General features: G+C 44.3%; 1 protein-coding gene across 2 annotated transcripts in view; it reads right to left on the minus strand.

Annotated features, from left to right (window-relative positions):
- The window catches only part of pcca (propionyl-CoA carboxylase subunit alpha), a 374,693-nt gene that overhangs the window by 219,888 nt on the left and 132,062 nt on the right, over nucleotides 1-22,743 (minus strand). For both annotated transcript variants that reach the window (XM_078221544.1, XM_078221545.1), the window contains exons 10-14: nucleotides 21,422-21,524; nucleotides 18,921-19,015; nucleotides 17,051-17,201; nucleotides 7,946-8,089; nucleotides 7,346-7,420 (exon numbers count right to left, since the gene is read on the minus strand). In XM_078221544.1, coding sequence (XP_078077670.1) covers nucleotides 7,346-7,420; nucleotides 7,946-8,089; nucleotides 17,051-17,201; nucleotides 18,921-19,015; nucleotides 21,422-21,524 — 568 coding nt within the window. The remainder of the gene's footprint in view (nucleotides 1-7,345; nucleotides 7,421-7,945; nucleotides 8,090-17,050; nucleotides 17,202-18,920; nucleotides 19,016-21,421; nucleotides 21,525-22,743) is intronic.

Here is a 22,743-nt window from a genome sequence, read left to right on the forward strand (position 1 = left end):
GTTAGTTTTCCTATTTGCCAGAAAGGAAGACAGGAGCCCTGGGGGTATTGTGCGAGCTGGCTAAAAAGGTCTAAAATCTAGAAAGCTGTGTGAATAGCTCAGAAAGGCCGAAGAGCTGAGATTTTTCCCAGGTGAGGTCAAACCAGGGTACTATTGATAGGTCGGTTGAAAAGCAACTCTGGAAAGCTATATCATCAGGGCTGTTGTGCCCGAGGGAGAGAAGGTTCACAGAAGCGTGCATTGCTGATCATACCCATGAAATTCAGGGATGAAAGCTGCTGTCAGATAGAACTCCTGAGCTTCCCTGTGTATAAACACAGCATATTGTGTAGCTATGTAATGTCGTACATGGTGAAGGGGAATGCCTGTGGTTGTTTCAAGACATATCCCTGTCATATCGACTATTTAAAGTGAAATTTATCTTTCTATTTAAAGCAATATTTGCTCGTTGACTTATGTTTAGTAAGTGCTGGTTCTGATTCTTGTTAAAGTAAAAGTAGCAAAAAGTGAAATCTCGTTGGTAATTTCTTCATTTTGAGGTCAGTCAATAAATTTAGTTATTTTGGTTTGTAAGTGTTATTACATAAAACTCCTGCTGCAGCATTAATTGAAGGAGGATTTGGTGGGACAAGTAGGCTCATCCCCACAGGGATGGTAAGTATGAGTTAGGGTTTGAGCAACAAATCACGTTTGGTCTCGATAAACAATAGTGACTATACTACAGCTCTGATATCATTGCCACCAACCTAGCTAACAGCTAAACTTTTCCTTTCCAATGCAGATTTCCAACTTTCTGTTCAACAATAAATCAAATTAACGAAAACACCTTAAAAAGTACAAGTCACCATGAGTTAGACGGAAGGGTTGGGACATCCGAAGCTTTATGTATTACTTAGGCTCCATTATAAAGTCCTTTGATCCCGAAAAAGTGATATGGGCTATAAGCTCCTTCTTCCACCTCACTCTGACATTTTTGTTTGAATTATTACCGTGTTCTGTAATTCTTGCCATTAGGCAGTCAGTTTTTAGCGATTGGAAAATCCTCTCCAAGAAGAAAAGCATACCAAAAATATTTGTGTAGGAGTAACCACTTGGCTTATACTCTGTGCTAAATTCCAAGATTTCAACAATAACTGCAACTAACATTCAAACCTACCACCATGGCAAGGTCTCCCCACCTTCATTTTTGGCCCAAGTACCATAATAACCACACAGTACTGAAACTCGCAAGAAAATGCTCCATCTGTGAACAGTTACAAGTTCAGAAATAATCAAGTGGAGGGCCCAAATGAAAGACTCTCACTGACCACCAGAGGCAAAGAAGAAAGTCATAGACAAGTCGACAGTTCAAACTGCACTGTCATTCCAGAAAGGAAAGGATAGAGAGGCACAAATGTACCACTGACAGTGATGCTGCAGGATTGTTCTACCACTCCCCCAACCTCAGTGTTCAAAATGTTTTCCACTCATCAGGAATGAAGGATAATGTCTGACTGAAAGACATCATGAGTGTGTCATTCTGTTGGCAGGATACTCTATAGTTGGAAGAACTGCTTCGGCATTCTTAGTCTGCATTCGGGCCACCAATTCACTAAAACTTCACGCTTTAACAAACGAGAAGGGAAGAACTGGATACGACCGGCAAGTTGTGAAAAAAAAACTTAACTGTATCGTCCACTCAGCTACTTGTCAAAACCCCTCACGTGAAAAATAACTGTCACGTTACTGATACAAAACAGAATGAAGATAACACAAGAGCAGAACAAATGTCAGATTCCACGCAACATAATCTGTTCAGCAATGTTCCAGAGCCTCAAGCGTAATTAAAAATTCTGCTTATCGGTACCCTGACGAGCAACGTGAAGCTATCAGGCATCTCTCCACCCTTCATTCTCTATTCACCTCTCCCCTAAGCACTACTCCCAGTCTGCCTTGTCTACCTGACAAGTGACAGAACAATCTGATTAAATCTTTGCAGGAGGAGGGGGCTTGTGGGCCTCCATGACAGGCCAAAAGTGATCACCATGGAGATGCATAATTACAGCTGTCAACAGCATCTACGATCCCGCTGGCTTCAATCTGATTGCTCCCTGCAATAATGATAGACAAAGCTTAGTGTGTACTCCCTTGCACCCAATCGCGTTATCTGTTCCTTGCTCCATTTAGCTGACATGCAACATTCACACAAGCAAATAACAGCAGTAAGCATAACATTTAAGGCATTTTAATTGTTTTTTTTCCTTTATGCTGATGTCTTACAAGCTTACATAAAACTCCTGCTGCAGCATTAATTGAAGGAGGATTTGGTGGGACAAGAACAGTAGGGGGTAGAATATGTCCATTATCACTTGTAATTTCAACAGGTTGCATGTTTTAAAAACTGCAAATTGCAAAACTTGCAAGGGCAAAAGGTTTGACATCATTTTATCTCGTGGCAAATGGCAAATTTTCCTGCTCTGAAAAAAGCATCTGCCGTACATTTCTCATTAATGTATTTTTCATTAATTAGAAAGGTTCTACTCAAGCTTAAAGGTGGTGGCATGGAGTTTCCGCTAAAGTTTTTAGAGTTTAAAGTTTATTTATTAGTGTCACAAGTAGGCTCAGCTTAACACTGCAATGAAGTTAATGTGAAATCGGAAAGTTGCACCCAGAATGTGCCCGGCACTGCGCCCATTTGGCTGGGGGTGAGATTGCGACCAGGTCTCTGCATTCATTAGGATCCATTGGAATCACGAGCTTTCGGAGCGCTGCTCCTTCATCAGGTGAGTCACCTGATGAAGGAGCAGCACTCCAAAAGCTCGTGATTCTAAATAAGTCTGTTGGACTTTAACCTGGTGCTGTGAGACTTCTTACTGTGCGCACCCCAGTCCAACGCTGGCATCTCCACATCACATCTTCATTAGGATCAACCCAATGGTGAAACAACGCAATCCGGCAGCGCAATCGATCAGAATTACTAAAAGCCCGAATGACTGTCTTATGGATAATCAGCCTGGGAATCGACTTTATGAAGGAAGGTGGTCATTTTGGAATTCTGAAACATTCTATTATGAATTCCTCTTAATAAATTTTATCAAAATAGTTCAGTAAGCTTCTATTAATATTAACTTTTTCCTTGGAATGGCAATTCAAACTCCTCTCTGCCTCAGGGTGGAATGGCCATGAAATGAGCCAGTCAGTATTTTAGTGAATTCACGGATGTTGAGTTCTGTAGCAGGTCCAGAAATTGTGACTTCAGTTGACTGCTGGTCAGGTGGCGAACACTGGATAAACATGACCCCAGTTTTTTATTCTTCCACAGGATGTGAGCACCACTGGCTAGGCCATCCCTCGATGCCCTTGAGGAGGTACTGGTGAGCTGCCAGATGAGGAGACATTTCTTCACTCAAAGAGTGGTGAGCCTGTGGAATTCATTACCACAGGAAGTAGTTGATGCCAAAACATTTAATGTATTCAAGAGGCAACGAGATATCACACTTGGGGCGAACGGGATCAAAGTTTATGGGGAGAGAGCAGGATTTGGCTATTGAGTTGGACAATCAGCCACAATCGTAATGAATGGCAGCGCAGGCTCGAAGGGCCAAATGGCCTCCTCCTGCTCCTATCTTCTGTGTTTCTATGCCTCCTTGAACAGATGCCGTCCCTTTGGTGTAGATACCCCCACAGTGCTGTTAGGGATGAAGCTCCAGGATTTTGACCTAGTGACAGCAAAGAAACAGTGATATATTTCCAAGTCAGAATGTTGCGTGGCTTGGAGCAGAATTTGCAGGTGGAAGTGTTCCTCGAGGTGATAGAGGTCACAGGTTTTCAATGTGCCATTGATGAACCTTTGGTGAGTTGCTGCAGTATGACTTGTAGATGGTACACACTGCTGCCACTGTATGTCGGTGGTGGAGGGAGTGAATGTTTAAGGTGGTAGATGGGATGCCAAACAAGCGGGCTGCTTTGACCTGGCTGAATGTTGTTTGGGAGTTGCACTCATCTAGGCAAATGGAGAGTATTCCATCACACTCCTGACTGGTGTCTTGAAGATGGTGAACAGACTTGCGAGTCAGGAGGTGAGTTACATGTCACAGAATTCCCAACCTCTGACCTGTTCTTGACGCCACAGTATTTATATGGCTGATCCAGTTCAGTTTCTGGTCAATGGTAACCCCCAGGGTGTTGATAGTGGGGGGGATTCAGTGATGGTAATGCCACTGAATGTCAAGGGGTGATGGTTAGATTCCCTTTTGTTGAAGATGGTCACTCTGCCTGGCGCTTGTGAGACACGAATGTTACTTATGAACCCAAGTGTGAATGTTGTCCAGGTCTTGCTGCATTTGGACATGGACTGCTTCAGTATGTGAGGAGTCACGAATGGTGCTGAACATTGTGCAATCATCAGCGAACATCCCCACTTCTGACCTTACGATGGAGGGAAGGTCATTGATGAAGCAGCTGAAGATGTTTGGATCGAGCACATTACCCTGAGGAACTCCTGCAGTGATGTCCTGGGACTGAAATGATTGACCTCCAACCATCACAGCCATCTTCCTTTGTGCCAAGAATAACTCCAACCAATGAAGCGCTTTCCCCGATTCCACTGACTTCAATTTTTCTGGGGCTCCTTGATGCCACACTTGGTCAAATTCTGCCTTGATGTCAAAGGCAATCACTTTCACTTCACCTCTTGAGTTCAGCTCTTTTGTCCATGTTTGTACCAAGGCTGTAATGAGGTCAAGAGGTATTTGCTACCAAATAAACCTGTTGGACTTTAACCTGGTGTTGTGAGACTTCTTACTGAGGTCAAGAGCTCAGAGATCCTGGCTGAACCCAAACTGAACGCCAGTGAGCGGGTTATTGCTACTGATAGCATTGTTGATGACCCCTTTCATCACTTTGCTGATACATGGCATTAATTAGCCAGCTTGGATTTGCTCCTCCTTTTGTGGGCATATCTGGATAATTTTCCACATTGCTGGGTGGATGTCAATGTTGTAACTCTACTGCACAGCTTGGCTAGAATGGAATATTGGCTGGAATATTGTCAGGGTCCATGGCCTTTGCAGTATCCAGTGCCTTCAGCCAATTCTTCATATTCAGGCAGTGACTCGAAATGGCTGAAGACGGACAACTGTGACACTGGGACCCCATGGAAGGACAAGATGGATAACCACTCGGCACTTTTGGCTGAAGATTATTGAAAATGCCTTTCCTTTTACACCGATGTACTGGGCTATCCCATTATTGAGGATGGGAATATTTGTAGAACCCCCTCCTACAGTGAGTTGCTTAATTATCCACCACCATTTACGATAGGATGTGGTAGGACTGCTGAGTTTAGGTCAGATCAGTTGGTTGTGGGATTACTTTGCTCTGTTTATTGCATGCTGCTTCCATTGTTTGGCATGTGAGTAGTCCTGTGTTGCAGCTTCACTTGGTATGCCTTAGGTATGCCTTGTTCTGATCCTGGTATACCCTCTTCATTGAACCAGGGTTGATCCCCTGGCATGATGGTAACGGTAGAGTGGGGGCTATGCCAACCCCTGAGGTTAAAGATTGTGGTTGAATACAATTCTGCAGTTGCAGATGGCCCACAGTGCTTCACGGATGCCCAGATGTGAGTTGTTAGACCTGTTCAAAGTCTATCCCATTTAGCACAGTGGTAGTCCCACAAACACAATGGAGGGTATCTTCAATGTGAAAACAGGACTTTGTCTCCACAAGGACTGTGCGATGGTCACTCCTACCGATAGTGTCATGAGCAGATGCACCTACGACAGGCAGATTGGTAAAGACAATGTCAAGGGGATTTGTCCTTCATGTTGGTTACCTCACCACCTGCTACAGTACCAGTCCAGCAGCTTTGTCCTTTAGGATTCAGCCAGCCCGGGCAGTGGTGGCACCACCAAGCCACTCTTGGTGATGGGCACTGATGTCCCCCACCCAGAGTACATTCTGCACCCTTGCCACCCTCAATATTTTCTCAAAGTGGTGTTCAACATGGAGGAGTACTGATTCGTCAGCTGAGGGGGTGGGGGTTGGTAGGCAGTAATCAGCAGGAGGTTTGCCTGTCCTGACTTCATGGACCCTCAGGACAACTCCCTCCCAACTGTATACCACTGTGCTTCCACTGCTGCCAGTAGGACAGGATGATGTGGTGGTGCCTAGGACACTGTCTGTAAGGTATGATTCCACGAGTGTAACTATGTCAGGCTGTTGCTTGACTAGTCTCCCAATTTTGGCACAAGCCCCCAGATGTTCATAAGAAGGACTTTGCAGGATCAATGGGGCTAGGTTTCCTGTGTTGTTTCCACTGCTTAGGTCACGGCCGTGTAGTCTGGCCAGTTTCATCCTTATCGATTTTTCTATCATGGTTTGACACAACTGAAAGGCTTGCTAAGCCATTCCAGACAGCATTTAAGAGTCAATCATACTTTTGTGGGTCTGGAGTTGCATTTGGCCAGAACAGCTAAGGGTGACAGATTTCCTTCCCTAAAGAAAATTAGTGAACCAGATGGGTTTTTACAACAATCAATGATAGTTTCATGGTCACCGTTATTGGGACTAGCTTTATATTCCAGATTTATTAATTGCATTTAAATTTCACCAGCTGCTGAGGTGGGATTTGAACCCGTATCCCCAGAGCATTAGCCTGGACCTCTGGATTAGTAGTCCGGTGACATTACCACTGTCTCCCCAGTCTGATACAATTAAATGAATGACATCTTTTACAGCTAAGGATGTGTGGCCAGTTTTGTGGATGGGCCCTTGTTTGAGATTATCTCACAGACTGGAAAAGATTGTGTGGATGCTCGACACAATACAGTTATGGGTATGACTCAGTTAAGCCTAAAATTCCACGACCTTTTACGTGACTCAATTTGGTCCCACCCGGATTAAGCTGTTTGTTGGCCAAAAAAACCATGTGGTGATTCCAGACTAGGATTCCTTTGGAAAGTGCAACTAAAAATCAAAATTCAATTACTTCTCGTAATGTTTATTCTTCACATGGTGTGCAACCGTGACTAACACCTCCTTATTTAATCTAATTAAAATGGCAAAATAAATCAAGGGAATAAAAGCAAAACATTGTGAATATGACTAAATAATTCATTTGACAAAGAGTAATATTTGACTCGAAACATTAACTCCATTTCTTTCCTGAGTTGTCGCCTGGCCTGATGAGTATTTCCAGCGCTTTCTGTTTTTACTTTGCATATCATAATTAAATTAAGGGGCTTTCTGATGTTCTTGTATCTCACTGAGAAGTCATATCTGGTTTTTGTTTAAATATCTCAAGACAGCTGTGGGTTGTCATCAAAAGCCACTCAGCAAACAAGACAATACTCAGATAACTTACATTGGACACGTGGAGTGGCTCTTTGTACTGGGAGAGACGGCCAATCGAGGGCAACCCAAAAGATTTGTAGGGATCCTGGAAAAGCAGGTTCACACAAGAGGAAGCATTAACTTTCAGATAAAACACAGGAAACAGGGTTAACTGTTCATACAAGCTGAAGCCATTGACGGGGCTATTTTTGATTACTTAAGACATTAAATTACACTTGGACCCTTTATCACCTTGCGCTTTATCACCAAGTAAATGACCAATAAACACCTCTCCCCATTCAGAGGATTCGCATCGGTTTCCTGATTAGCATAACAAGTTACAAAATTATTGGTGTGCCTTTAAAGACTACAGAGCAAGCAGCCGCACAAAGCCTTCAGGATGTCATAGGCAATTAAACAAGGATCACTCTATGGAGGGAGAAGAACTAAAGTTTGGGGAAGCTGGGGGAGGGGTAGCTTTTGTTCAACGTGCAACATTTAGCACGTGCGACATCAAGAGTTGTGCTTATTAATTTTATATTCCAATTTAATGGCCAAGCAATTCTAGCCAAGCTCCAAATTCTCCATGAGGTGGTGTCTGTTATGAACTGTGATATGAGCTAAAATTTACCTCTGCATACACCCTGCATTCAATTGCCCAGCCATTGATGGGAATATCAGCTTGCTTGTGGCCAAGTGGGTAACCCTTGGCAACGCGGATCATTTCTTGGACCAGGTCCAGGCCAGTAATACATTCGGTGACAGGATGTTCAACCTGCAAGGTCACAAATTGCCAGTCATTAAGGGAAAACAACGAAAGATGAGAATCTACACAAAGCTGGAAAATGCTCCAGCTCGCTTGCCAAGGACAAGACTGTTACTCCAGTCTTTGCTTCTCAGTTCATTAACAGTAAATAAAAACAGAAAATTAAAAACACAGACACACAAACATCCTCACAAGCACACACACATCCACACCACGTCACACACAGCATAGAACACACACAGAACAGAGACACACATCTCCCTGCCACACACACAGAAAACACATACACGCTCTCCCACACCCAGACACACACACACCATACACACAAAACACAGACCACACTCTCTCTCTCTCACACACACACAGACACACATACACTCCACACACAGGATGCATACACACTCTCTCACACACCCACAGATACAAACAGTCCACACACACACACACCACACTCTCTCTCTCTCACACACACAGACACACATACACTCCACACACAGGATGCATACACACTCTCTCACACACCCACAGATACAAACAGTCCACACACACACACACACACACACACCGCACTCTCTCACACACATTCACACACAGACTCCACACTCACTCTCTCTCTCACACAAGCACCACTCTCACACCTGACACACTTTCACAAACACGCACACTCCATGCTCCTGCACAAACTCCATGCTCTCACACACACACTGCAACCACACACACACACACATAATTCACACATTTACACACACACAATCTACACCACATAATTCACAAACACATCGCACTCCGCATACACTATGCACACATCACAGAATACAAAACATAGGCAGGCATTGCACACAGACTCTCACACACCCTCACACCATTCACAGATCTAGACATATACATACTCACAAACACATACACTTTCAAACATAGACACATACACACACACATACGCATACAGCATACACGACATGCATATACACAGATATTGACACACCATATCCAGAAATATGTACACACCCTCACACATAGATATATACACATAATCGGATCCTTACATGGGCACATATACAAACACTTAAACAAACATGTGCACACACACACATATGAAAAAACCAAGAAACACAAACTCTCACACAACCTCACCCACAGATGCATACAGAAGAAATCACAGTTATGTAATCCTGCACAGTTTTGAGAAACCTTTATTCGCATCTGATTCGAAGTCTGCTCTGTTACTTAACACTGTACACTCTGAAGTGTTTTGTGATTTCCTGACAAACAGTTTATGCTAAATCTCACCCATTTGCCTACTTTCCCTAACCTGCCCTGACAAGCAACCAGATTAATGTAATCTTACATCAACCCAGTGCAGCAGAAACGAGCAGATGGATCCTTCAGGTTTTTTTCCCCCCTTCAGACGAAGCTGTGTAGTGCTTAGCATGCACAATAGCTGGACTGAACCAATGCAGTCGCTGTGCTATCAGCAAACTGCTGCTAACAGCTTCTCATGATGCTGTTAAGGGAATACCCAGTCTGAATACATGCATTGGCCAGTCTAGGTCTCTAACCTCAGTCAGGGTGGATAGAAGATGGGGGGGGCACGGGGGGGGTGGGCATTTAATCTTGGCATTTGAAACCATGTAAATCAGGTGGCTTCTTGTCAATAACACTCTGCAAATAAAATTCAATGTGGGTTTTCTGGGTATAAGTGAATGTGCTGACACCCAGGTAAACTCCAATGTCTAGCAAAATGTTACCAGACACTTGTTTATCGCGTGATTTCAGCAGAGACCAGCTCACTACGTACGGAACAGATGGTACAATTAACTCAGTAAGGCTTTTATTCCACCAAAATCTTTTTCATAATTAACTGACACTTTGACATTTTTCTAATAAAAGTCATTACTTAAAAGAGCAAACAGTTTGTACAGTGTAAATTTGGCCAATGGGACTATGGAGTAAGCATCTTATTCTTTAAAGAGCAGTTTAGATACAAGTCAAGAGGCACTCTCATTGAGCAATCAATACTTTGATCAGGACAAAGCCGTCTTCTCTGCCGCCTGAATTCTGCGTATGTTAAATACAGGAAAACACAAACCCTTTTTTTCTATGTTTCAGCAATAAACAGCTGAACTGTCCCAGTGTATATTTTCATTTTGGAGCAAAAACATTGCACAAGCCTCTCGGTGGATTTCTGTATTTATAGAACATTGAGAACAAGCTGGACTGATCACCTTCCCCCAGTTGACTGGTCAAATGAAGAATGTTTTGGAAGGAAAAGCAATCGGGGCCAGAAATGGAGCTGTAAGACAGAGCTTGCCAAAAAAAAACCTCTCTCTGGCTATCACACTGCTACGCAAAGTCTTCAGAACCAATTTGCAGCGGCTCAGCTCACAGGTACGGTGCCTACTGTGGTTTCTGAGCCGTGCATATCAAAGGAGAGAAACCGGCCGAGGTTTCAGCTCTTGATCGCAATCCAGTACCCCTGCTGAAAGTGTGTGTGTTTAACATTTGAATGAGAGGGTGGATCAAGCTCATCTGTGGTGCCCAGCATGGTAGGTTAACGTGCAGGAGCTCTCTGACCACAAGCTAACACGTTAAAGGAAAGGTCGCTTGGGATTTTTACGAAGGGTTTCTCAAATCATTCGAACAGAAGGTAGCAATTGTGCTGCCCTCTTTGCAGCTTCTTGAATTTAGGGATGGGGGGGGGGGGGGGGGGGGGGTGGGGTGGGGTGCGCGCACTGGGGGAGGGAGCGGGCACAGTGAAGAATCGTTCCCTAGGGTTGTTGGCTGCCGTTGGATCCCCTGAAACATTAAAACATCTTCTGGTTAGGATCCGACGAAGACTCACTTTGCAGCCAAAGTGTTCCAGACACTCAACAGGACGAGAGACACTGCGGCAATTCACAATGAGTTTGGTAGAAGAGTTTTGGGATCACCTCCATCATCTTCAACCAGTCAGTGACATTAAATGGATAGAAAGTCTCACAATTCAACAGTGCCTTTATCAACCTCAGAATGTTCTTGGAACAGCATGGTGGCACAGAGGTTAGCACTGCTGTCTCAGAGCGCCAGGGGCCCAGTTTCAAGTCCTGGCTTGAGTCACTGTCAGTGCAGAGTTTGTACGTTCTCCCCACGTCTGCGTGGGTTTCCTCCAGGTGCTCCGATTTTCTCCCACAGTCCAAAAGACATGTTGGTTAGGTGCATTGGCCATGCTAAATTCTCCCTCAGTGTATCCGAACAGGCACCAGAGTGTGGTGACTAGGGGATTTTCAAGTAACTTCATTGCAGTGTTAATGTAAGCCTACTTGTGACATTAATTTTTAAAAACACTTTACTGCCGATTAGTATTTTTGCAGTGCAGCCACTGTTGGTAATAGAGGAAAGGTGGCAACCAATCTGTGCATAGCAAGGTCCCACAATCAGCAATGAGATAGTGACCAGCTTAGCGATTCTCCTGACGTTCCTGAAGGGGTAAATAGTAGCCAAATAGTGACCATAGTGACCTCCCTAGCATTTCTTCAAATATAGCAATGGAATATTTTATATCTCGAGAGGACAGATGGGCCCTTGGTTTATCATCTCATCAGAAAGATGGCCCCTCCAGCAGTTCAGCACTCCCTCAGTATTGCACTGGAGTGCCAGCCTGGAACGTTGGCTCAAGGTTTCCCATTGCATAATTAATATCTAGCAGTGCATAAAGTCAAGGCTCTCCACAGGTTATATTTCACTCCACACAGAATTGGGCTAGATTATAGATGTTGTCTCTGAAGTATTTCCTTCACATACTGTAGCACTTACCAAAATCTTTCCCTTTATGAAAACTATGGAATCATAGAATTCTACAGTGCAAAAGGAGGCCATCTGAGCCCATCGAGCCTGCACTGACCACGATCCCAGGCAGGCCCTATCCCCATAACCCCATGCATTTACCCTAGCTAGTTCCCCCTGACACTAAGGGGCAATTTAGCACGGCCAATCCATCTAACCCGCACATCTTTGGAGCATGGGAGGAACCGGAGCACCCGGAGGAAACCCACGCAGACACGGGGAGAATGTGCAAACTCCATACGGACAGTGACCTAAGCTGGGAATCGAACCCAGGTCCCTGGCACCGTGAGGCAGCAGTGCTACTGTGCTGTCTCCAATTATGAATGTACACAAAATAGCAAGGGCAAATGGAGTAACTAACAATTGACAACAATTTTAAACTGTTTTTATTGCAATTCCTCACAAAAGTTCACAGTGAACGAAGAGGAGGATTTGCCAGCATAATTGGCAGCAAAGAGGCTTATTGTCCTGCCATGATATTCATGGGGGCCACCAGATAAAGTTACAGAATCGTGGGATTCCTAAGGTGGCTGCAGCACAGGAGGCCATTCAACCCGCCATGTCTATGCTGGCTCTCTGCAAGAGCAAGTCAGACCCCTTCGCCTTGCAATTTTTTTCTCTTTCGAAAGCCTCAATTGAATCTGCCTCCACCACACTCTCAGGCAGCACATTCCAGATCCTAACCACCCACTGTGTAAACAAGCTGTTCCTCATGTCACTGTTGGCTCATTTGCCAAGCATCTTAAGCTGGTGTCCTATAGTTTTCAACCCTTCCAACAATTTGTAATTCAGTTCTTTTGAAAAAAACGTGACCAGAGAGATTGATGAATGTTCATGGGAAGACAAGAAGACCTATTTGATACGGAAATGAGCAACAGATATTGACAGCTCAGAGTTAATCTCTCTCTCTCTCTGAGTCTGGGAATACTACATTTCTCCTACATCCAGAACTGGGGCAGAAAACTTGTCTTTTCCTTTCTACTCATCATTCAGAACGGCCCTGAGGTTTATGGCGAAAGCAGATAGGAAGAACAGTACAGTATCCATGTTTCCAGATGATGGATGTTTCAGAGGGTTAGCATGTATATGCTTAACAGAGGCGGTCATGAATGGGAGTTCACAATTGATCATAGTGAGCACAGTAAATACAGCCAGCAAAGGAAATGCTGTAGTTCCCACAGTGCGACAGATAGGAGCGGAATAAAGAAGCAGCATTGGTACAGCAGGAAGCCAGTCATTCGATCAGAACATGGCTGATGTGCATCTCAGCTCTATTTACCCATCTGGATTCCATATCCCTTAAGCCTATTGCACGGTGGCACAGGGACCCAGGTTCAATTCAGTTGTACTATTCTACTCTGTGACATCATTATAATGCCACAGTGAATTTAATCACACTTGTGCGGCAGAGCGGCAGGGACCCAGATTCGATTCCCGGCTCGGGTCACTGTCTGCGCAGCGTCTGCATGTTCTCCCCGTGTCTGCGTTGGTTTCCTCCGGGTGCTCCCGTTTCCTCCCACAGTCCGAAAGACGTGCTGGTTAGGTGCATTGGCCGTGCTAAATTCTCCCTCAGTGCACCCAAACAGACACCAAGGGGATTTTCACAGTAACTTCATTGCAGTATTAATGTATGCCTACCTGTGACACTAATAAATAAACTTTAAACTTTATTCATAGCACTGCTGTTTCACAGCGCCAGGGACCGCGATTCGATTCTGGCCTTGGGTGACTGTCTGTGTGGAGTTTGCACGTTCTCCCCGTGTCTGTGTGGGTTTCCTCCAGGTGCTCTGGTTTTCCTCCCACACTCCAAAGATGTGAAGGATAGGTGCATCGACCATGCTAACTTGCCCCTTAGTGCCCCAAGATATGTAGGCTAGGAGCATTAGTGGGGTAAATACATTGGGATTATGGGGATAGCGGGGGGGGGCAAGGGTTTGGACCTGGGTGAGATGCTGAGTCGATGCAGGCTTGATGGGCCGAATGGCCTCCTTCTCCACTTAGAGATTCTATGATTGACCTCCAAATTATTTTTTGGCGGACAGCGTTTCTGATTTCTACTACCCATTGTGAGAAGTGCTTCCTGACATCAACCCTGAACAGCCTGACTCGAATTTTCAGCTCCTGTCCCCTTGTTCTGGAGCCGCACCACCAGAGGAAACAGTTTCTCCCGATCTACCTCATTAAGTCCTTTAATCACCTTAAACAGCTCATTTATATCACTCCCTGATTTCCCAAACTCAAGGGAATACAGGCCCAATCTGTGCAATATTTAAAAATTGCTAAATGTTGATACGAGTCCTGTTCACAACCTTGCACAGCACCACGTCTCAACTTTACAAGTGGGTTTGATAAACTAGGAATAATATTAAAGAATGTTACGGACAAAACCTAAATCGAGTCATTTCCTCCCATTCCATTGCCAAAAGGAGTGGTAAGATTATGATAAAAATTTTAAAACATCCTGATTCAATCAGCATACAAAAGCCGAAACTGTGACTATTGCGTTCCGTGCACAACAACACTGCAGATGTGTGTGGGCAGCTCTCTTGGGGGTCATGAGTAAGCACCCATCCTCTACATTGGGTGGGTGGCTACAATTCTCAACATCACACACGCGGGCGCGCACACACACACACATACGCTCACGCATGCACACACACACACGTGCACGCACGTGCACATGCGCACACACACAGGCACGCACACACGCGCGCACGCACGCACACACACTCACACTTTTACCATTGAACGTCAACTCCTAGGCAAAAGCAAAAATGATCTAAACTCCTGAGTACAACTCAGCACATTTTGCTTATAAATGCATTTCAATGAGAAAGAAAAATCCCTTTCTAATTAGCCCCACCCGCCTGTGCTTTCCCCATAGCCGTGCAAATTACTCCTTTCCAAGTATTTCATAGAATCATATAGTGCAGAAGGAGCCCATTTGGCCCATCGAGTCTGCACTGACCACAATCCCACCCAGGCCCCATCCCCATAACCCCACGTATTTACCCTGCTCATCACCCTGACACTAAGGGGCAATTTAGCACGGCCAATCAACCTAACCAGCACATCTTTGGAGTGTGGGTGGAAACTGGAGCAGCCGGAGGAAACCCACGCAGACACGGGGAGAACATGCAAACTTCAACTTCCATTCCAATCCAAATATCCAATTCCCTTTAAATCCACCACTGAATCTGCTTCCACTGCCCTTTCAGCCAGTGTGTTCTAGATCACATCTCACTGCGTTAACAAAACATCTCATCTCCCCTTTTGGTAATTACTTTCAATCTGTATTCTTTGATTACTCACCCTCTTGCCAGTGGAAACAGTCACCGGAATTTTACCGCCTCGCCCGCGGCTCGTAAGATCCCGCCCGAGGCCAACGAAGAATGCCGTTCTGTGAGCCTCGCCCATCCCAGTAAAATTGCAGCCACTTTCTCCTTATTCGCTCTATCAGAACACTCATAATTTGGAACATCCTCATTCAACTTTCCCATAACCTTCTCTGCTCTAAGGAGAACAAACCCAGCTTCTCCAGTGTCTCCACATATGTGAAGTACTTTATCCTTGGTAATATTCTGGTAAATCTGCTCTGCATCCTCGAACTATGTTCCCTCCCATGAAACAACTCAGAGATCCTTAAAGAGAGATAGGGAAAATATTAAGAAAACCATTTTAATATCAAACGCACAACAAAGTAACCCTGACAAAACACCTTCCTGTCTTCTTCTAACGTAAGGTTTATTATCAAAGTCAAGAACAAAGATTAATGATGGTAAAACTTCACACTTCGACATTAATGTTGTTCATTTGCTTTCTTTTAAAGCGAAGCACACATTTTTGTGTTATCCATAAAACACATCTCATTAGTCGGGGTAAGCAGACTGTTACTTTGAAAAGCCATTTTCAAAAAGGCTTGTTTTTTATTGCTGACACCAACATAAATTTTAGTTTAAAACAGCACGCATTCAACACTCTAAAAACTGAAAGGAAATTTTGGCTGCCAAGTGGGAAAACTATCAAAGCAATGTGGCTAGCTACATACTGGGGACCCTCTGTGGTACTTAACTGTACCCTCCTCAAGGTCACTTTGAAGCAAGGGACAAAGTGTATACAGTAACCGTAGCAGCAATTACATAGAAATTACAGGGCAGAGACTGGCCATTCAATCTGGTCTTTACGCTCCACACAAGCCTTCTGCCACCTTGCTTCATCTCACCCTCAAATACATCAATACTCTTCACATTAATAACTCCTAGTGGCACTCATTTCAACAATCGCACTACTCTCTGGTAAGAAAGATTCACCAAAGTTCCTGGTTGGGATTATTATTTTTAAAAAGTCATAGCACAGAAGGAGGCCATTTGGCCCATTGAGTCTACGTCAACTCTTCGTGAAGCAATCCAGTCAGTCTATTCCCCCATCCTATCCCTGTGCCCCTGCAAGTGTACTTGCTTCAAGTGCCCATCCAATCGCACTTTGAAACAAAAACAGGAAATGCTGGAAAATCTCAGCAGGTCTGACAGGATCATAGAATAGAACCCCTACAGTGCAGAAGGAGACCATTCGGTCCATCGAGTCTGCACCAACCACAATTCCACCCAGGCCCTATCCCCACAACCCCATGCATTTACCCTGGCTAGTCCCCCTGACACTAAGGGGCAAATTAGCATGGCCAATCAACCTAACCTGCACATCTTTGGAATGTGGGAGGAAACCGGAGCACCTGGAGGAAACCCACACAGACACAAGGAGAATGCGCAGACTCCACACACACAGTGGCCCAAGCTGGGAATCGAACCCTGGTCCTTGGCGCTGTGAGACAGCAGTGCTAACCACTGTGCTACCATGCCACCCAGCATGGAGAGAGAATAGAACCAACATTTCGAATCTGGATGAACATTAAACAAATGTTGGCTCTATTCTCTCTTCACAGATGCTGTCAGACCTGATGAGATTTTCCAGCATTTTCTGTTTCTGTTTCTGATTCCAGCATCCGCAGTATTTTGCCTCAATGCATTTTGAAATCGTTGACTGCTTCCGCTTATACCACCCTCATTAGCAATGAGTTGCAGGTTGTTACCACTTGCTGCTTGAAAAATGTTCACATCGTACTTTCCTGAGGAGTATAAAGGAGCTTTGCTGTACCTGAAGCCGAGTGTTCATTTCTAAAAAATAGAAATTCTTCTTAGAATCCACAAGGAATTCAACTGTGCCAGCAGAGGAATAGTTGACAGCTTTAGCCAATGCCACAGCTTGTTCTCCCATAGATCTCCGAGTCTCTGGGTCCAGAAAGGTGCTACAATTTAAAAAAAAAGACATTTATCAGCACAAAGCCAACACCTTTTCGCATCAACTGAGGTGCCAGCCATGGCTCAGTAGATAACATGGTCGCTCTGAAGGCTGTGGGTTCAGGTTCCACTCCAGGGACCATATAATCGAGGTTGACACTCTCATTTCTAGTGCCGAGGGTGTGCAGCACAGTCAGAGGTGCCGCCGCCACCTTTCAGATGAGATGATAAACCATCCGTCCTCTCTGATGGGCTTCAAAGACCTGATGGTACAATCTCAAAGAACAGCAAGGGAGTTCTGGCTAATATTTATCCCCCAACCCACATCACTTAAATCATCCTTCTTTATTTCCATTGCTGTTTGTGGGAGCTTGCTGTGTGTAAATTGGCTGCTGAGATCCCAGCATTATAACAGTTCTAAAAGTAACTCATTGACTGTAATGTGCTTTGGGATTGTTCTGAGGTTGCAACGGACGCCACTAAAAATACAAGTTTTTCTATCTTTCCAACTGACAATAAACAGCATAGATTTACAAGTGTGTCTTTAATGTAAAAGCCCCACAGCATTTCACGATGGGACTGAGAATACAAGTGTTTAAAAGATCCTGAGGAAGCTTTTAAAGACAGACTGCCTCTGATTTTTCATTCTGCCTGCCTGACAACCTGTGTCGGATATGAGGCCAAAGCTACTGTCTTCAGTCCTCGGTATAAACTTTGTTCCCTACCAATGGACTCCATCCCTCGCCCTCATTACTCTCCGAGGCTTAGCCATACTGTTCACAACCGATGTGACACTGAGATTAACATCCCAGCATATATTCTCTCCATCACCCAGACCACCCATTTCAATCTCTGTAATAATGCTCGTCTCTGCCGCAGCCTCAGCTCATCTGTTCCTGAAAACCTTATTGGTGCCTTTGTCAACTCTAGGTTCGACTATTCCAATGTTTTCCTGGTCGGTCTCTGCTGCCCTTATCCTAACGCTTACCATGTCTCGTTCACCCATCACCCCTATGTTCGCTGACCTGCATTGGCCACCAGTCCAGCAACACTTCCATTTTAAAATTTTCATCCTGGTTTGCAATCCTCACTCCACTCCTACCGTGCCTTTGCCCCTCCCTATCTCTGTCCCTACCTTCTCCAGACCCGTAAATCTCCAAGATTGCTTCTCTCTTCCAAATCTGGCCTCTTGAGCATCCACGATTTTCTTCACCTCCTAGCATCCAATACTGGCCAACTTGAAATTCTTTTACTCATGATGTTAACCAAGAATAGAAGCTAATAAATAAGGCAGTAATAGAGAAGATGGTGGTGTAGTGGTAATGTCACTGGAAAAGTAATCTAGAAGTCCAGGCTATTGGCTTGAGTACACACGGGTTCTAATCCCACCACAGCAACTGAAGGAGTTTAAATTTAATTAATAAATGTGGAACATTAAACTAGTTTTGGTAAAGTGACCATGAAACTATCATCCATAGGTTGTAAAAAAACACTGGTTCACTGATGTCCTTTAAGGAAGGAAATCTGACGTCCTTATCAGGTCTGGCCTACATGCGAGTCCACAACAATGCGGTTGAGGCTTAACTGCCCTCTGAAATGGCTGATTAAGCTACTCAGCTAAAAGACAATAAGGGATGGGTTATAAACACTGGCCATGCCAGCGACACCCACATCTCACGAAAGAATAAATCATTTTTTTAAATGAACGCTATGCTAAAAGGCCTTACCTTGGTGCTTCTTCAACTACCTTCTGGTTCCTTCTCTGAATGGAGCATTCTCTCTCGTTCAGCCAAAGTGCATTGCCATGTTTGTCTCCTAAAATCTATGGGGGGAGAAATGTTGCTATTGGAAGGTATTTATTTACATGTAATCACCCAGATAAAGCACATTTAACATATCAAACCAAAACAGCATTAGCCATCAAATCATAGAATCACAGAATCCCTACAGTGCAGAAGGAGGCCATTTGGCCCATCGAGTCTGCACTGACCACAATCCCACCCAGGCCCTATTCCTGTAACCCCACACATTTACCCTGTTAATCCCCCTGACACTAGGGTCAATTTAGCACGGCCAATCAACCTAACCCACACATCTTTGGACTGTGGGAGGAAACCAGAGCACCCGAGGAAACCTACGCAGACACGGGAAGAATGTGCAAACTCCATACAGACAGTGACCCGAGGCCGGAGTTGAACCTGGGTCCCTGGCGCTGTGAGGCAGCAGTGCTAACCGCTGTGTCGTCCCTAATAACTCGTTGCTTGTCGTCTTTCTTTCCCAGGGAAACTTTATTTACCATGTTCTCAGTTAACAATCCCCAAAATCTGTCACTTTCTGAATATGATCTTTCTTCAAAGTTTCAAACGCCACAAATGCAGATATAACACGGTCACTGTAACAAGAGTCCTTTACGTCCTCAGGTGCCTCTTTATCTTGCGTGGCTTCATAGTGTGGACTGTTTAACTTCAGGAGCATTACAGCTGAGCATCCTTAGCATTAACAAATGCACGTCTCCAGCAGAGATTACAGGGTGAGGAACAGGAATGAAATGCGTTTCAATTTTCCCCATTCCAATCAGAGATGTTGAAACCAACTGCAATGTCTGACTGACATCTTGGCTAAAGTTAATCAATTCACCCAAGACTGCATTAAAGTTGGGATCTTCCCAGTCTATTTTTTTTGTAATTATTTCACATAATGAGGGCAATTGCTGCCCATTCCTAATTGTCCTTGACAAGGTGTCTTCTTGAACCACTGCAGTCCATGTGGTGTAGGGACATCTGCAGTGCTGCTCGGGAGGGTGTTCCAGCATTTTGACCAAATTATGAAGGAACAGCGATTATATTTCCAAGTCAGTATGGTGAGTGACTTGGAAGGGAACTTGCAGGTTTTCCCATTCATCAGCTGCCCTTGCCCTTCTACTTAACAGAGATCATGGGTTTGAAAGGTGCTATTGAAGGAGCCATAGAGTTGCTACAGTGCATCTTGTAAATGGTACATTCGGCTGCTACTGGGCGCTGGTGGAGAAATTGAATATTTAAGGTGTTGGATGTGGTGCCAATCAAACAGGTTGTCCTGGTTGGTGTCAAATCTTCTTTATGGATCATGTACTCCCTGAATTAAATCACCAAACCATCAACAGAGTGTCTGTGCTCTTTAGCATGAGGGATATACTGACATTATGAAATTGACCATTTTCCAGTGAAAACTGAGAGATGAGCTGGTAAAGGTCTTCAAGATTATGAAGGAGATTGGATAGGGTATTCATGGACAAGGTGTTTCTAATCAAGAGGAACAGCAAAACTAGAGGCCATATATATAAGATAGTCACTAATAAAACTAATCGAGCTTTCTGGAATGGTGAGAATGTGGAACTCGCTTCCATAGGAAGTGGTGGAGGTGATTAGAAAAGGTACATTGAAGAGGAAGCTAGATAAATACATCAGGGAAACAGGAGCGGAAGGATACGTTGAAAGGGTGAGATGACGAGGAGTAGGAGGAGACTCATGTGGAACGCAAACACTGGCATGGACCAGTTGGGCTGAATGGCTCTATTCTCCGCAACAGAAACAATATAATTTCCAAGTTTTAAAAATTGAAGTCTTAATTCTACCATTCCCAAGACACTCCCAAGAAACAATATTTGCTGAGAGTGATGATGCTCTGAATTCAATTTATTTTAGTCAAATAGGTGACCACGGAGAAGTCACACATTTGATTGTGGAGGATGCTTTCCACTAATTTCGAATGCTAGCGAATCAAATTTTTCCATTTCAAGCAGCCAATCTCAGTAACTCAATGCTCGCAAGCGAGGCATGGCGCAGCTAGTTAGAGGAAAGCTCCCCACATTCTGTTCCAATGTGTCTCAGCGCCACTTTAAGAGCTGGAACTGCATCTCACGGGTCCATCCCTCCCACCGTTTTTGTGCGTGTAACCATTTTGACTTTCCTCGGCCTAAATGAAAATGCCAATTTAGCAGCAGACTGGGTTTGTGCAGTTTTGGTGTTGCGGTAAATATCAGTAACTGCATTTAACTCACAGAATCATTCCACCCAAGAACTCCGATGCCAGAGACTTGTTTCTGGTCTGTTATTGGTTACATTTGAGGCCTATTCCCCTGGCGCAAAGGCAATGATTGAACCATCTAGTTCTCTGCATAAACCTCAGTTTTAATTACAAGTCCTTCTTGACAAGAGTCTTTCAATTAAAGAATCCTGAATTCATTAACCTGGATTTCGATGTGGCGAGGATTATCAATAAACTTCTCGATCAAAAGCCGGTCGTCACCGAAGCTTGAAGCTGCTTCTTGAGAAGAAAATCTAAACCCTTCCCTAAGGGAGTGGAAAGAGACAGACATTTAAGAGCACGGTCTTTTTAACAATACCATTATATTTCAATTGCTTATACCAGACATTGCAGATAGGTGAGGTATTTCATTAATACAATTGCAACAGAGTTCTCTTCAGTGCGTGCAGTAATCAGATGTTCACTGTCCTCCTCTCTCTTAAACCTGAATGCAAGATTGACTATTTTCGATATTTAAATTTTTTGATATTTAAATTTTAAAATACTTGACGAAACTCTGTATATTTCAAACACTAACAAAATTTGAATTCAAGCAATGTAAACATAAAAACTCAGAATGGAGTGTGTTGGGAACCTGACTGCTTTCAATAGAACACCTCAAAATCAGTTTCTCTGGAAGCTCTGGGTTCATCTCCTTTTGCTCCTCATGCACCCACGGCCGAACGAAAATTCATTTCAATCTTCCCTAAAGATTCCATTTGGAAAAGGAGCACTTAACTTTGGTCATTCTGATTGGTTGCCTCCAGGATACGATGCCAGCCCTGCCAGGTTCACTACTCTCACTCTCAAACAGGGCTTGCCTCTGAGGCAGAATGTCAAAAATTCGAGTCCCATTCAGAAATGTGAACCCAAAGTCGCTCGCAGTGCAGTGCTGAGGGGGTGCTGCACTGTTGAGTTACTGTCTTTCGGATGGGACATTAAATCAAAACCTTGACCCCTCTCAGGGGCACATGAAAGATCTCATGGCCACTATTTAGAAGTCATGATGTGGAGATGCCGGCGTTGGACTGGGGTAAACACAGTAAGAAGTTTAACAACACCAGGTTAAAGTCCAACAGGTTTATTTGGTAGCAAAAGCCACACAAGCTTTCGAGGCTCTGAGCCCCTTCTTCAGGCCAGAAGGGGCTCAGAGCCTCGAAAGCTTGTGTGGCTTTTGCTACCAAATAAACCTGTTGGACTTTAACCTGGTGTTGTTAAACTTCTTACACTATTTAGAAGAGCAGGATGGGAGTTGTGTTAGTGTCTTGGACAATATTTATCCCTCAACCAACATCACTAAAACAGTGAGGCGGCACAGTGATTAGCACTGCTGCCTCACAGCGCCAGGGACCCGAGTTCGATTCCTGGCTTGGGTCACTGTCTGTGTGATGTTTGCACGTTCTCCCCGTGTCTGCATGGGTTTAAGAACAAAAGAACATAAGAACTAGGAGCAGCAGTAGGCCATCTGGCCCCTCGAGCCTGCTC

Source organism: Mustelus asterias, chromosome 10 (assembly GCF_964213995.1).
Source record: "Mustelus asterias chromosome 10, sMusAst1.hap1.1, whole genome shotgun sequence".
Taxonomy (NCBI): Eukaryota; Metazoa; Chordata; class Chondrichthyes; order Carcharhiniformes; family Triakidae; genus Mustelus; species Mustelus asterias.